This window comes from Saccopteryx bilineata, chromosome 5, assembly GCF_036850765.1.
Source record: "Saccopteryx bilineata isolate mSacBil1 chromosome 5, mSacBil1_pri_phased_curated, whole genome shotgun sequence".
NCBI classification, from domain to species: domain Eukaryota; kingdom Metazoa; phylum Chordata; class Mammalia; order Chiroptera; family Emballonuridae; genus Saccopteryx; species Saccopteryx bilineata.
In genome coordinates, this window is record NC_089494.1 from 104,756,455 (window position 1) to 104,772,604 (window position 16,150).

The following is a 16,150-nucleotide window of genomic DNA, read 5'->3' on the forward strand; positions in this document are numbered from 1 at the left end:
CTAGTTTTACAAGATGGTTTACAGCTTACGTCGTCCACTTAGACGGCTCAAGTAGGAAGTCTAAATCTTACTCGTTTTTATCTTACAAAAGTCCGACGCCTACTGTTCAATTAACATCAGTGGAACGATTTGAAGAACATTTAAATGACGGCCCAAAGATCCGGCCTTGCTCCAGAAACCAGTCCCCAGAACCCGACCACACTACGCAGGCGCCTAAGCAGAACCCGGGCTTCCTCAAGGTTTTTACATTTGGCGCGAAATTTCCGCTTCGTGGGCGGAGCTGAGAGAGAAGCCGCGTTCATTGGGCAGGCTTGGCGCGAAATCTCTGAACTCCTGCGCCACGATTGGTTTTGGCCGGACAAGGGGGCGGGGCTGAGACGGCTGCAGCGGCGCGCGCAAAGCAGCAGCGCCGGGAGCTCCGCGAGTCGTGGCGGTCGTATGTTTCTGCTGTGACCCCCGAGCGCTAGGCAGCGATGGACCTCGCGGCGTCAGCGGAGCCGGGCGCTGGCAGCCAGCACCCGGAAGTCCGCGACGAGGTGGCTGAGAAGTGCCAGAAACTGTTCCTGGATTTCTTGGAGGAGTAAGTCGCGGGCTGCCCTTCCTCACCGAACTTGCCAAGCTCCCCCTCGCTTCCGTAGTCCGGGGACCGTGGGGCGGGCGCCGTGGAGAGCAGCCCACTCCCCACTTGGGAGGTCTTTGGGCCGCCGCGGTGCGCCTGGGGCGGGCTGGGCTGGTTTCTAGGGATGAGATCCACGGCGTGCCCTTCCGCTTAGCATGGAGCGCTTTACTCCCGCCATCCATTCTTCACAGCCTCGGTGGTCGTGTAGCCTCTGGTTACCTGTGCAGAGAAGGAGGCGCCATCAGGCAAGGAACTTGCCCAGCGAGGCCACAGCTGGCAGCTTCCAGAGGGCGGCCGAACTGGCATTGGCGTCCCGGCAGAGGCCGATGGGACCGGACAGCCAGGACCATGGCATGGGATTGGGGGCACCTGGGCCCTGGCAGCCCTTGGAGCCGGTAGAGATAAAAGTACTCTAGAGGACCCTGTGGTTTGACAAAGGCTCGGGTGCGCCCTGTCCTGCTTAAAAGTAACTACGTGCTCCCTGCACCCCTTCCTGCCTTTCCTTCCGCCCTTCACCCCCCCCCCCTTATTTTTTCTTAGAGATAGTGCAGATACTCACTTTTAGAATGTGGACTCTACTGTCTTCAGAATGGAGTTTGAACACTTTTGAATGTCCTGTGAAATTTTTTTTTGTGTGTAGTAAAATATAAGTAGCAAAAACTGACCACTTGAACCATTTGTAAGCATAGAGTTCAGTGGGATTCACCTTGTTATTCCTGCTACGATGATCATTCATTTCCAGAGCTCTTCCTCTTCCCAAAGTCAAACTCTGCACCTGTAAAACGTTATAACGCCCTTTCTCCCCCACCCCCAATATCTGTCACCCTCCGTGCTACTTTCTGCCTGTGAATTTGACAGTGCCTCATGTACTTGGAGTCGTGCAGCATAAATAGGGACAGACAGACAGGAACAGAGAGAGATGAGAAGTATCATCAGTTTTTCGTTGTGACACCTTAGTTGTTCATTGATTGCTTTCTCATATGTGCCTTGACTGTGGGCCTTCAGCAGACCGAGTAACCCCTTGCTGGAGCCAGCGACCTTGGGTCCAAGCTGGTGAGCTTTGCTCCAACCAGATGAGCCTGCACTCAAGCTGGCGCCCTCGGGGTCTCAAACCTGGGTCCTCCGCATCGCAGTCCAACACTATCCACTGCGCCACTGCCTGGTCAGGCAGCATTTGTCCTTTTGTGACCAGTTTATTTCACTTAGCATAAGGACTTCAAGGTTCATCCATGGTGTGGTATGTGCCAGAATTTTCTTTTTAAAACTGAGTAATACTCCATTGTATGTATATACTATATTGTGTGTGTTCTCTCATCTGTCCATGGACACTTGGGTTGTTTCCACACTTTCACATTTGTGAATATTTCTGCTGTTTTATGACATTCTGATATTCTTAGAACCATAATTTTACTTATATTCCCTATCTTCAGTGTTTTTTAGTCTGTGCCTAACAGGTATTTATTCTTCAAAACTTAGCTAAGGACTCATACCTCCTTTGTGAAATAGTATAAAGCTTTCAAGCAGAACCAGTTCTTTCTTCCTTTACACTCCCAAGTTGCCATTTTTATTACATCTGATAATATAATAACTTCTTGTATCTGTACCTATCCGCCACTTCATCTTCAGTGTAAATCCCATCCTTAACTCCTCCCCTAGCTACCACACCGCACTACAAAGGTCTTCAATTCATGCTTTGTTTCAACAAATAATATAATCGCCTTCATAACCTCAGTTACCTTACACCTAGATGCTGGGATTGTGGTGAACAAGACAATCCCTGTACTTCATTGGGGGGGGAAATGTTATTCTCTTTCAAAAACCAACATTGATTTGCTATTGTTTACGGGAAAAGTTCACATTCTTCACAACTTTCCTTTTCATTTCCATCTTCCACAACCAGCCTGTTATCCATACTCCTCTCATACCTTTTCTGACTTGCAAACACCTCTAGCTAATCTACCTACCACTTACTTTCCTTTCAAGTTTCAAGTCTTTCAAGGCTGAATTCCAGTGCCACCTTTTATATGCATAAAGACTTTCTAGATGTTAGAGTTAGTTAATATCCCCTTATCACATTTCTTATACTTTATCCTTTTTGTTCTTTTTTCCTTTTTTAAAAATTTTATTGTGGAAAGAGCACTTACATCAGATCTACTCAGCTCATTTTTAACTGGACAATATCTTACTCAGTATAGGTACAGTGTTGTTAGGGATTCTTATTCTTACTTGACTGAAACTTTATACCTGTTGAATAGCATTTTCCCCTTCAGCCCCTGGCAACCACCGTTCCACTTTTTGATTATGAATTTGACTATTTTAGATATCTCATAGACTCACGCAGTATCTCTCTATGATTGCCTTACTTTGCTTAGCCTAATGTCCTCTTGACATGTATTGCAGAATTTCCTTTTTTAAGGCTGACTAGTATTCCATTGTATGTGTATGTCACATTTTTTAATCATTTGTGGTGGACATTTAGGTTGTTCTGTCCCTCTCTTTAGTAGGAGTCTGTATCCCGCGAGAGTGCCAACCCTGTGGTAGGAACAGCAGTTATCTCCAGTAGAGTGCTTTGCAGGTAGATGTTCAGTAACTAGAACTGTATTTGAAGGAGGAGTTGATTTTGCTTCAAAACTAATCTTCATATCATGTTAAAAAGAACAAAAGCAAATATGTTTGTATGGTATTCCTTTTGGGAAAAAAACACCAACTTTATTTTGTGTGTTTATGTATTTTTTTATGACAATGTATTTTTTTTTCTTTTTTTTATTTTAGTGAGAGAGAGAGGAACATTCATCTGTTTCTGGATGTGCCCTGACCAAGGATAGAACCAGCAACCTTTGCACTTTAGAACGATTCTCTAACCAGCTGAGCTATCAGGCCAGGGCTATTTATTTATTTTTATTCTGGTTTTTAAACCAAAAAGTAATCTGTCAGTATTCCCTGTAGAAATTGAGTCTTTAAATTTTTACCTGCATTTCTTGCTTTAACATTTCCCAAGATTAGTTATACATAACAATAATAAAAGAGTAGTAAGCATTTGTTGATTAGAAAATATTGATCCTGACCAGGTGGTGGCGCAGTGCATAGAGCGTCGGACTGGGATGTGGAAGACCCAGGTTCGAGACCCCGAGGTCGCCAGCTTGACTGCGGGCTCATCTGGTTTGAGCAAGGCTCACCAGCTTGGATCCAAGGTCTGCTGTAGCCCCACAGTCAAGGCACATATGAGAAATCAATCAATGAACAACTAAGGAGCTGCAACGAAAAATTGATGTATCTCATCTCTCCCTTCCTGTCTGTCTGTCCCTATCTGTCCCTCTCTCTGACTCTCTCTGTCTCTGCATCAAAAAAAGAAAGAAAATATTGAATCAAGAAATGCAGGTTAAAATCTGAAAACCCAGTTTTTCTATGTTCCGAGCTGTGCATAAAACGTTTTACAGACTTCCCTCATTTATTATTCACAGTGATCTTATGAGAAAAAGTGATGTCCTACTCTGATTTGTTTCATTTTGATTTTTTTCCTTAAGGAGAAGGGCAGGTTTAGAAAGGATAAGGAGTTGCCCCATACTATACAACTACTAAATGGGCCTGTCTGACTCTAAAGCTGAAGATCTTTAACCAATACACTGAAGTATCAGGCATTTAGATTCTTTCTTGCTTTTACTGCCTAGTTCTTCAGTTTAATTTGACTTGCCTGTGTCTCTGCAGGTTTCAGAACAGTGATGGAGAAGCTAAGTATTTGCAGTTAGCAGAAGAGCTGATCCGTCCTGAGAGAAACACACTGGTTGTGAGTTTTGTGGACTTGGAGCAATTTAACCAGCAACTTGCCACCACTATTCAAGAGGAGTTCTACAGGTATGGTATAGTAATCTTCTTTACTTTAACTAGGCGTGGAGCCTGGGAGGCCAGCTCATTTTGGGCTGAAAAGGTTCATTTGTGAGGCAGAAGGGCAGCTGTCACAGAGGCCCTTTGATAGAGCCAGTGGTCTTTTTAGCATTGCCCTGAACTAATTTAGGCCTTTCTAGAGGTGAATATTTTTCATATGAGAATGTTGAAGACCTCTGCTTTCTATGTAGTTTTCCTAAGTTTTAAGAAGATCATTTACTTTGAGTCAGGCATTCAGTGTTATTGCTGTCATTCATTTGAATTCCCATTCCCACCCACCCTGTTTGAGAAAGTATGTGGTTCTGTTCTTAGTCAGGGATGTCTCTACAGCGGTGATGTTGTTCTAAGGTTTATAATTTTTTTCTGATTATAAAAGTAATGTGTATATTGTAGAATATTTGGAGAGTAGAGAGAAGTGGTGAGAATAAATCATCTGTATAGTTGTAATCCCACCACCCATAGATACCATCATTATCAGGTTGGTAGCAACCAAGTTCCAAGAGCCTTCTAGGTCTGCAAGTGCAGTTTTCCTAAGGATCTCCTGACAAATTTTTTTTTTTTTAATTTTTTTATTGATTGATTAGAGAAAGGAAAGGAGAGAGAGGGAAACATTGCTTTGAGATTCCACTTATTTATGTATTTATTGGTTGATTCTTGTGTGTGCTCTGACCAGGGATCGAACCCACAACCTTGGTGTATCAGGACACTGCTCTGACCAACTGAGCTACCAGGCCAGGGCCGTTTCCTCACACATTTAATATACTTCTGCATATCTAATTATTGGAATCATACTGTAGGTAGCACATCCTGCCCTTTTCACTGAATAGTATAACACATTTTTCATGCTGTATAAAATTCCTTGAAAATATTTTAATAGCTGATTGGTATTTTTTTGGCAGAAATTAATCATTATATTTAATAATTTAAGGTTTAATTTTGTTTTTAATTACTATATAAAGCACGAAACATTTTCTTACACAGATCTTTGTATTTGCATTAAATAAATGTGACAATCTGTATAAATAAAATTAGGTTAAAATAAACATTGTGGACAATGGTGAAAGAAACAGAGACCCAAGAGTAAGGAGACATAGTCCTGTATTTTACCTGGTGGACTAGGAGCTGGAGGACTGTCTTCATGTTTCTAGTCTTACCTGACTGTGATTGGAGAGATGAATAGCAGAGTTTATTGCGAAAAAATGCATCAGTAAAAGTACTGACAAGTAAGAGGGAGATAGAAAATCAGGACTGGTGGTAGAAACCTATGCCCATACCTCATGCACAGGCCGTGCAGCAGTTCTGTCTTGTGAAAATAGCTGATTTATCAGAGGACTTCAGAGTCCACTGCTTAAAACAAGCTGCAGCAGCTATTGAGAACTTCTATCAGGAGGACATGGGCCGCTTCAGTCTACGCTCTCAAATGGGATGTTCCGGCCAATTTCTGATATACACACATTTCTCCCCTGACCTCATCTGTTTTCTTCTATATAATTTATTGTGTCTGAACTTATATATATGTCTTTGATCCATTTTGAATAAATTTTTGTACATGAGTACAAACTGTAATCTAGTTTCATTCTTTTGCATGTAGCTTTTTTATTTTCCCAGCACCATTTATTTATTTACTTATTTTAAATGTTCATTTTATTGATTTGAGAGAGAGAGAGAGAGAGAGAGAGAGACAGGAACATTGATCTATTCCTATATGTGCCCTGACAAGGGCTCAAACTGGGCACTTTAGGGCAATGCTAACCAACTGAGCTATCGGGCCAGGGCATGACCTCATTCATTTCTTTTTTTTTTTTTGTATTTTTCTGAAGCTGGAAACGGGGATAGACAGTCAGACAGACTCCTGCATGTGCCCAACCGGGATCCACCCTGCACGCCCACCAGGGGGCAATGCTCTGCCCCTCCGGGGCGTTGCTCTGCTGCAACCAGAGCCACTCTAGCGCCTGGGGCAGAGGCCAAGGAGCCATCCCCAGCGCCTGGGCCATCTTTGCTCCACCGGAGCCTCGCTGTGGGAGGGGAAGAGAGAGACAGAGAGGAAGGAGAGGGGAAGGGGTGGAGAAGCAGATGGGTGCTTCTCCTGTGTGCCCTGGCCGGGAATCGAACCTGGGTCTTCTGCACGCCAGGCCAACGCTCTACCACTGAGCCAACCGGCCAGGGCCAACCTCATTCATTTCTTATTCAGGAATTAAACCTAGAAAAATATCTTGTCCTTAACAGCAAATGAAAGGCGGATCTTGTTAGATTGTAAGCCTACCCGCCCATATTGTTTAGGTAGAGTCTTGGACAGAGCAGTGGCCTACAGTGTGGTTGCCAAATGATTATTTAAAGATAATGGATATTTGGCAACGGCATTTCATCTTTGGTGTTTCCGCTGTCTTAACTCTTATTTGTGTTTGGGATAGGGAGGATTAAAAGAAACTCCTAAAGCTGGACTAGATAATAATAAGAATCCTGCATAGTTAAATTCTAACGCTTGGTTGCAACCAGATGAAATTACTTAGTCTCAGCTATTGTCAAGCATGAAGGGGGAAGGAAGCCTTGGTAATAAATCTCTTGAAGATGTAGATTGATCTTTTTTTGTTTGCTTCTCAGAGTTTATCCTTACTTATGTCGGGCCTTAAAAACCTTCGTCAAGGACCGTAAAGAGATTCCTCCTGCCAAGGATTTTTATGTGGCGTTCCAAGATCTACCTACTAGACACAAGTAAGAAACCTTTTTCTGGAAGAAAAGAAATTTACCAAATAGTATAGGCATCACTTAATTGTCAGAAAACCCAGGAGGTTGTAGTCTTCGATTTGTAAAGTTATGCCCAGTTATCCAAAAAGTTTAGTTTTGGAGAGAAATATATTTTTCTAGGGAGATACGATGGGAAGTGTAAGGCCAGGAGCCACCATCGTGGCCATTCACATGCAGGTTCCCATTGGATTCAGGCAGACGGTAAAGAAATGGCAGAGTCGGAGGATGGTGGGCCATCCTATTTATTGGTGTCTCACCAATACAGGCAAACCACAAAAGAAGACAAGGAAACACAGAAAACCATCTTTTCCCATGAAGGGCAAGGGATCAGGGAAGCCCCTGCAATCGTGATAGCAGGAACGGAGAGAGCAAGCTCCTGGTCTATCCCACTTTATAGTGTAGAGAACCAAAAACCCTTAATCCAATATACAAACAAGGAAGTCTCTGATACAGAGTCACTTATCTGAGGCATAATTGGATTCCTCATGAGAGTGCACCACCCAGATCATACAATCAGTCAAGGGTGTGGGGAAAAGCTTAGTCTTAAAACTAAACCTTAGGCTACAATGACCCTGCCTGCCTACAGCCCCTCCCCCACACCCAATACAAATCACAAGCGAGCAAACATATATATCATATTTACAAACCCATTTGACCAACAGGAAGTAAGTTAAGTGAAGCAATTTCTGAGTATTGTCATATTTTAGGATACCTTTTAAGGGAACAATTGGGAAAAAATTAGGAAGTTTGAAAACAGAACAGTCACAGTTTCATGAATTGGTGGAAAATTTTGTCAGAGCTTAAATGGCATAACTTTTTTTTAGAAATTAAACTTAATGGTGTGGTGTCATTGATCAATAAGAGTACATAGGTTTCAGGTAAACATTTCTATAGCATTTGAACTGTTGATTGCGTTGTGTGCCCATCACCCAAAGTCAAATCATTTTCCTTCACCAAATATTTGTCCCTCCTAACTCCCCTCCCTCCACCCTCCTCCTGGTAATCACTTTTCTTTTATCTCTCTGCATGAGTCAGAGTTTTATAACCCACTTATGTTAAAATCATATAGTTCTTAGCTTTTTCTGACTTACTTATTTCACTTAGTATTATGTTCTCAAGGTCCATCTACGTTGTCATAAATGGACCACATTGTCGTAGATAATATTATCATTTCTTATGGCTGAGTAATATTCCATTGTATATATGTACCACATCTTCTTTATCCAATCATCTATTTAGAGGGACACTTTGGTTTCCATGTCTTGGTCACCATGAATAATTCTCCGATGAACATGGGGGTGCAGTGCCTCTATGTACCAATGTTTTCGAGTTTTTAGATAGATACCCAGTAGAGGATTGCTGGGTCATATGGTAGATCCATTCTTAATTTTTTGAGGAACCATCATACTGTCTTCCATAATGGCTGTACCAGTTTACATTCCCACCAGTAGTGAATGAGGGTTCCTTTTTCTCCACAGCCTCTCCAACACTGTTGTTACCTGTCTTGTTGATAACAGGTGTGAGTTGGTATCTCATTGTAGTTTTGATTTGTATTTCTCTTAATAGCTAGTGAAGATGAGCATTTTTTCATATAGCTATTTGTTGTTTGAACATCTTCATGGGAGAAGTGTCTGTTCAGGTCCTCCTCATTTTTTTTTTTTTTTTTTACAGAGAGAGGGATAGACAGGGACAGACAGACAGGGACAGAGAGATGAGAAGCATCAATCATTAGTTTTTTGTTGCACATTGCAACACCTTAGTTGTTCATTGATTGCTTTCTCATATGTGCCTTGACCGTGGGCCTTCAGCAGACCGAGTAACCCCTTGCTTGATCCAGCAAGCTTGGGCTCAAGCTGGTGAGCTTTTTACTCAAACTAGATGAGCCCTCACTCAAGCTGGTGACCTCGGGGTCTCGAACCTGGGTTTTCCGCATCCCAGCCTGATGCTCTATCCACTGCACCACTGCCCGGTCAGGCCTCCTCATTTTTTAATTGGATTGTTTGCTTGTTTGTTGCTAAGCTTTGTGTGTTCTTTATATATTTTGGGTATTGACCCCTTATTAGAGCTGTTAGTTTTGAATATCATCTCCCATTTGGTTGGCTGCCATTTTGTTTTGTTGTCAATTTCTTTTACTGTGCAGAAACTTGAGTTTAATGTAGTCCCATTCATTTATTTTTGCCTTTAGTTCCCTTGTGTTTGGAGCCATATTCATAAAATATTCTCTACAGCCCCAAGGTTCATCAGTTTGGTACCTAATGTTTTCTTCTATGTAATTTATTGTTTCAGAGCTTATATTTAGGTCTTCGCTCCATTTTTTTTTAAAGTATTTTTTATTTAAGTCTTCATTCATTTTTTAGAGAGGAGGGGAGTGGGAGCAGGAAGCATCAACTCCCATATGTGCCTTGACCAGGCAAGAAGCCCAGGGTTTTGAATTGGCGACCTCAGCATTCCAGGTCATCACTTTATCCACTGCACCACCACAGACCAGGCTTTGCTCCATTTTTGAGTTAATTTTTTTTTTTTTCTTTTTTTTTCCCTGAAGCTGGAAACAGGGAAAGACAGTCATCCCGCATGCGCCCGACCGGGATCCACCCGGCATGCCCACTGGGGGGCGACGCTCTGCCCCTCTGGGGTGTCGCTCTGTTGCGACCAGAGCCACTCTAGCGCCTGGGGCAGAGGCCAAGGAGCCATCCCCAGCGCCCGGGCCATCTTTGCTCCAATGGAGCCTTGGCTGCGGGAAGGGAAGAGAGAGACAGAGAGGAAGGGGGGGGGTGGAGAAGCAAATGGGCGCTTCTCCTATGTGCCCTGGCCGGGAATCGAACCCGGGTCCCCCGCACGCCAGGCCGACGCTCTACCGCTGAGCCAACCGGCCAGGGCTTGAGTTAATTTTTGTGCAAGGGGACAAGGTGCAATCAAGTTTCATTCATTTGCATGTAGCTTTCCAACTTTCCCAGCCCCATTTATTAAAGAGGCTTTCTTTTCTCCATTGTATGTTTTTGGCTCCTTTGTTGAAGATTATTTGTCCATAAATATGTGGTTTTGTTTCTGGGTTCTCAGTTCTGTTCCATTGGTCTGAACATTGATTTTTCTGCCCAGTACCATGCTGATTTGACTATCGTGGCTCTGTAGTATATTTTGAAGTCAGATAGTGTGATACCTTCGGCTTTATTCTTTTTTCTCAGGATTGCTTTGGTTGTTTAGAATCTTTTATAGTTCCATAGAAATCTAGTGTTTTTTTGTTCTATTTCTTTAAAAAATGACATTGGAATTTTAATGGGGATTGCATTAAATTTGTTTATTACTTTGGGCAGTGTGGCCTTTTAACTATGTTGATTCTTCTGATTCATGAACATGGAATATTTTTCCACTTCATTGTATCTTTTTCAGTTTCTTTTAATAATGCTTTGTGCTTTTTGCCTGACCAGGCCAGGGCACAGGGGATAGAGCGTTGGACTGAGACACAGAGGACCCAGGTTCGAAACCCCAAGATTGCCGGCTTGAGCACGATGTCGCTGGCTTGAGCAAGGGGTCACTTGCTCTGCTGTAGCCTCTCCCCCACCCGTCAAGGCACATATGAGAAAACAATCAATGAACTAAGGTGTTGCAACAAAGAATTGATGCTTCTCATCTCTCTCCCTTCCTGTCTGTCTGTCCCTATCTGTTCCTCTCTTTGTCTCTATCACAAAAATAAATAATGCTTTGTGGTTTTTAGTATATAGGTCCTTCACATTCTTTGTTAACCCTTTGAGTAGTGAGTTTTTTTCATGCTTGCTGACCCCCAGGAGTGAGGTTTTTTCCAAAAAATGAAATTAGTTACAGTTACAGTTTTATTCACTTAAAATCATGTTTGTTTGATGACCAATATGGAAACAAGAAGAACACATGTTTACTGCTCCAGCTCAAAGTTTAAAGATGTTACATATACGATTATGCTCTGGATGGTCAGGACACACAAGGACGTACATGAACGTTCATACTACTCAAAGGGTTAAGTTTATTCCTAGGTATTTTATTTTTTTGTTGCATTGGTGAAAGGAATTGCTTTTTTCAATTTATTTGCTGAAGTGTCATTGTTGGCTTATAGGAAAGCAGTAGATTTTTTGTATCTTGTAACTTTACTGTATTTGTTTACTATGTCTAATAGTTTCTCAGTGTAATCTTTGGGGTTTTCCATATACAGGATCATATCATCTGTAAAAAGTGATACCCTTACTTCTACTTCTTTCCCAATATGGCTGCCTTTTATTTCTTGCCCGTGCCTGATTGCTCTGGCTAAGATTTTCAGCACTATGTTGAGAAAGAGTGGAGAGTGGGCAGCCTTGTCTTGTTCCTGGTTTTAGAGGAAAAGCCTTCAGTTTTTCACCATTTAGTATGGTATTGGCTGATGGTTTGTCATATATGGCTTTTATTATGTTGATATTCTTTCCCTCTATGCCCCTTTTATTGAGTATTTCAAACATAAATGAGTGTTAAATCTTACTGAATGCCTTTTCTACATCTATTGATAAAGTCATATGATTTTTGTCCTTTGTTTTGTTGATGTGGTATATTATACTGTTTGATTTGTGTATGTTGAACCATCCTTGTGTTCCTGGAATGAATCCCACTTGATCATGGTATATTATATATTTTTTTTAATTTTTATTTATTTATTTTTATTTTTTACAGAGACAGAGAGTGAGTCAGAGAGAAGGATACACAGGGACGGACAGAAATGGAGAGAAATGAGAAGCATCAATCATTAGTTTTTCATTGCGCGTTGCAACACCTTAGTTGTTCATTGATTGCTTTCTCATATGTGCCTTGACCGCGGGCCTTCAGCAGACCGAGTAAACCCTTGCTGGAGCCAGCGACCTTGGGTTCAAGCTGGTGGGCTTTTCCTCAAACTAGATGAGCCCGCACTCAAGCTGGCGACCTCGAGGTCTCGAATCTGGGTCCTCTGCATCCCAGTCCGACACTCTATCCACTGCACCACCGCCTGGTCAGGCTTATTTTTTTAATGTATCTTTATATTTGACTTGCTAGTACTTTGTTTAGGATTTTTGCATCTGTATTCATTAGAGATACTGGTCTGGAGTTTTCTTGTGTTATCCTTGCCAAGTTTTGGTTTCAGGGTTATGTTGGCCTCATAAAATGTGTTAGAGAGTATTGCTTCTTCTATTTTTGAAAAACTTTGAGAAGGCTAGGTACCAAATCTTCTTTGACTGTTTGGTAGAATTCAATAGTGTATCCATCTGGTCCTGAGCTTTTAGTTTTTAGCAGGTTTTTGATAGTTGTTTCTATTTCTTCCCTGCCTCTGAGTTAATTTAGGTTTTCCACTTCTTTGTGACTCAGTCTAGGAAGACTGTATAGTTCTAGGAGCTTATCCATTTCTTCTAGATTGTTGGTGTCATATAATCTTTGATAGTATTCTATCTATAATTCTGTGGTAAATTCTCCTTAGTGAAATACTCATTTTGTTCATTAATTTGTTTTCTGAGCATATTAACTTGCCTATTGGTGTTTCCTCACATCTCATTGAGTATTTTCAGAACTTCAATTTTGAATTCTCTTATCATTTAACTCCAAAGTTTTCATGTGATTGAGATTACTTTCTGGTGATTTTTCATTTTCTTTCTGAACTGTATCTCTTTCTCAGTTAGCCATAGTATTTGGTGTTTTCTGCATTGATGGCATTTGAGAATGGTATTGTTAAGAAATCAAACAAAAACAACAAAATAAAAAATGAAAGAGGAAAACCCCACACAAAAAAACAAAGCAGTCACCCACATAAAAAAAAGAGAAATAAAGTAAAAAACCCAAGAGAGACCTGTGGTGGCGCAGTGGATAAAGCATCAACCTGGAATGCTGAGGTCGCCGGTTCAAAACCCTGGGCTTGCCTGGTCAAGGCACATATGAGAGTTGATGCTTCCTCCTCCTCCCCCACTTCTCTCTCTCTCTCTCTCTCTCTCTCTATTCTCTAAAAAATGAATAAATAAAAATAATTTTAGCCTGACCTGTGGTGGTGCAGTGGATAAAGCATCACCTGGAAATGCTGAGGTCACCAGTTCGAAACCCTGGGCTTGCCTGGTCAAGGCACATATGGGAGTTGATGCTTCCAGCTCCTCCCCCCTGTCTCTCTCTCCTCTCTCTCTCTCTCTGTCTCTCTCTCCTCTCTAAAATGAATAAATAAAAATAAAAATAAAAATTTTTTTTAAAAGATTTAAAAAAAAACCCCAAGAGAATAAAAAGGGGGTTATGTTTCACTTCCAAGAGGTTTTCTGTTTTTTCCAGTAGGTGGCACTGGATTGCAGGTGTTAGCTCTGTGAAATCCCCAGTTCCCAGGCTGGCCTTGGCTGAGATGTTGCTGTCACCATGATGGAGACAGCTGTAGTATGGTGATGGGGTGGGGTGTGCTGTGATGTGTACAGCTTTAGCAGTGGCAGTTTCAGGCCTCTGGGCACTCCTCTCCACATCTCAACAGGCCAGGGGCCAGACCTAGAGCACCTCCGTTCTTTAGTATGTCTCTGCCACTCTTCACACCCCAAGAGGGAAGGGAAGCGAGATCTTGGAGGTTGGGGGGCCGCACTTTTGTATTATATTTCTCTGTCTCTGTCCCAAGTGCTAGCTGCCGACAGACTGTGACCCCTTCACTCTGCTGCTGCTTTGGTTCAGTATCTCTCTAGGTACCCTCCAATCTCCGCTCCTCCTGGCAAAAGAAAACCTAGTCACTCCAGGTTTCTCCCCTTTCCAGTCTCTACTGCAAGTGCCTCTTATCTTCCACCCACTTCTCCACCCTTCCCACCTTTAGTCAGTTAGATGAGCAGATCTTCTCAGGCAAGCCTGCAAGCCTAGCTGAGCTTCCTTCCCTGCATTATAGCTGTTCAGTTGTTGAAATTTAAAGGGGAGAGATGAAGGTTATCTCTCACAGTACCATTACTCTGACATCATCTCCTTAAATGGCATAACTTTTTTTAAGATATTACTTATTGGTTTATTAGTAAGAAAAAGAGAAAGAGAATGGGAGAGGAGCAGGGAACAACAACTCATAGTAGTTTTTTCTTGTATGTGCCTTGACCAGGCAAGCCCAGGGTTTCAAACTGGTGACCTCAGCATTCCAGGTCAACACTTTATCCACTGCACCACCACAGGTCAGGTGGTATAACTTTTAAACAGTTTTCTCACTTAGTCGTTATTTAAAGAACTAATTTACTGGAAGGAACTGAAGTGACATTTTGAAAACTTAAACTACTGAGATTACTTTTAAAGTTACCAAGTTGTTTAATAGTAAATGGGTTTGTAAACTAAAGGAAATGTTTCTGAACTTGTGAGTCTAAAATATTTTTCCCATAACTTTACTATGAAAATAATATATGCTTATTTAGAAATTGTAGATGAGAAAAAATATATTTGCATATAAAACAAAAATGGGTTCATACTGTTACGTAATTATTTCTTTGGTAGCCTTTATTTACCTATGGAGCATGTGTCTTTCAACAGAATTCGAGAACTCACCTCATCCAGAATTGGTTTGCTCACTCGCATTAGTGGGCAGGTGGTACGGACTCACCCAGTCCACCCAGAGCTTGTGAATGGAACTTTCCTGTGCTTGGACTGTCAGATGGTGATCAAGGATGTAGAACAGCAATTCAAATACACACAGCCAAACATCTGCCGAAATCCAGTTTGTGCCAACAGAAGGAGATTTCTGCTAGACACAAATAAATCAAGATTTGTTGATTTTCAAAAGGTATTTATTAACTTCTGTTTAGGTCAGATTCAGCCTATGCTAATAATTCACTTCTAGGCACCTGTAAGTATTGTTAATGGTATTTAGACAACATTAAATTTAGTTTTCATTTAAATCAGAGATCATCAAATGAGGTTATAGATTTAAGCCAAAAACTCAGTGCAAATTTCAGTATGTATATGTGTTTTAACCTTTAATAACTTGGAAGCTCCTTCAGACTGTGACAAAATGTATTTGTTAAAGAATAAATAATAGGCCCTGGCCTGTTGCCTCAGTGGTAGAGCGTCAGCCTGGCGTGCAGAAGTCCCAGGTTCGATTCCCGGCCAGGGCACACAGGAGAGGCGCCCATCTGCTTCTCCACCCCTCCCCCTCTCCTTCCTCTCTGTCTCTCTCTTCCCCTCCTGCAGCCAAGGCTCCATTGGAGCAAAGATGGCCCAGGCGCTGGGGATGGCTCCTTGGCCTCTGCCCCAGGCGCTGGAGTGGCTCTGGTCGCAACAGAGCGACGCCCCGGAGGGGCAGAGCATCGCCCCCTGGTGGGCAGAGCGTCGCCCCTGGTGGGCGTGCCGGGTGGATCTCGGTCGGGCGCATGCGGGAGTCTGTCTGACTGTCTCTCCCCGTTTCCAGCTTCAGAAAAATACAAATAAATAAATAAATAACAATTATTATTATTAAGTAGAGTTAAGAAAACTTTCGGCCATGGCCCATTGGCTCAGCAGTAGAGTGTCAGCCTGGTCTGTGGATGTCCTGGGTTCAAGTCCTGGTCAGGGCACACAAGAGAAGAGACCGTCTGTTTCTCCACCCCTCCCCTCTCTCTCTTTCTCTCTCTCCCCCTTTCCCCTCCTCCCCTCCTCCCCTCCTACAGCCAGGGCTGGATTACAGCAATTTGGCCCTGGGTGCTGAGGATGGCTCCATGGCCTTCACCTCATGCACTAAAGAAATGGCTCCGGTTGCAATGGACCAAGGGCCCCAAATGAGCAGAGCATCACCCTCTAGTGGGCTGGCTTGGTGGATCCCGGTTGGGGTACATGCAGGAGTCTGTCTCTGCCTCCCCTCCTCTCACTAAAAAAAAAAAAGACAGAAAACTTTGGAGAACTAGGGACTTACTGGTGTAAAAGACTTCAGGTAGGTGGCTCCAAGCGATAAGGCATGAATAATAAGACAGGTACAAATGGACA

The 16,150-nt window shown here is 42.5% G+C and overlaps 1 protein-coding gene across 1 annotated transcript in view; it reads left to right on the plus strand.

Annotated features, from left to right (window-relative positions):
* Window positions 1-399: 399 nt before the first annotated feature.
* The window catches only part of MCM6 (minichromosome maintenance complex component 6), a 54,092-nt gene continuing 38,341 nt past the window's right edge, over window positions 400-16,150 (plus strand). Inside the window, exons 1-4 of the mRNA XM_066232557.1 lie at window positions 400-580; window positions 4,325-4,471; window positions 7,103-7,213; window positions 14,726-14,975. Of these exons, the coding sequence (XP_066088654.1) occupies window positions 474-580; window positions 4,325-4,471; window positions 7,103-7,213; window positions 14,726-14,975 (615 nt within the window). The 5' untranslated portion in view covers window positions 400-473. The remainder of the gene's footprint in view (window positions 581-4,324; window positions 4,472-7,102; window positions 7,214-14,725; window positions 14,976-16,150) is intronic.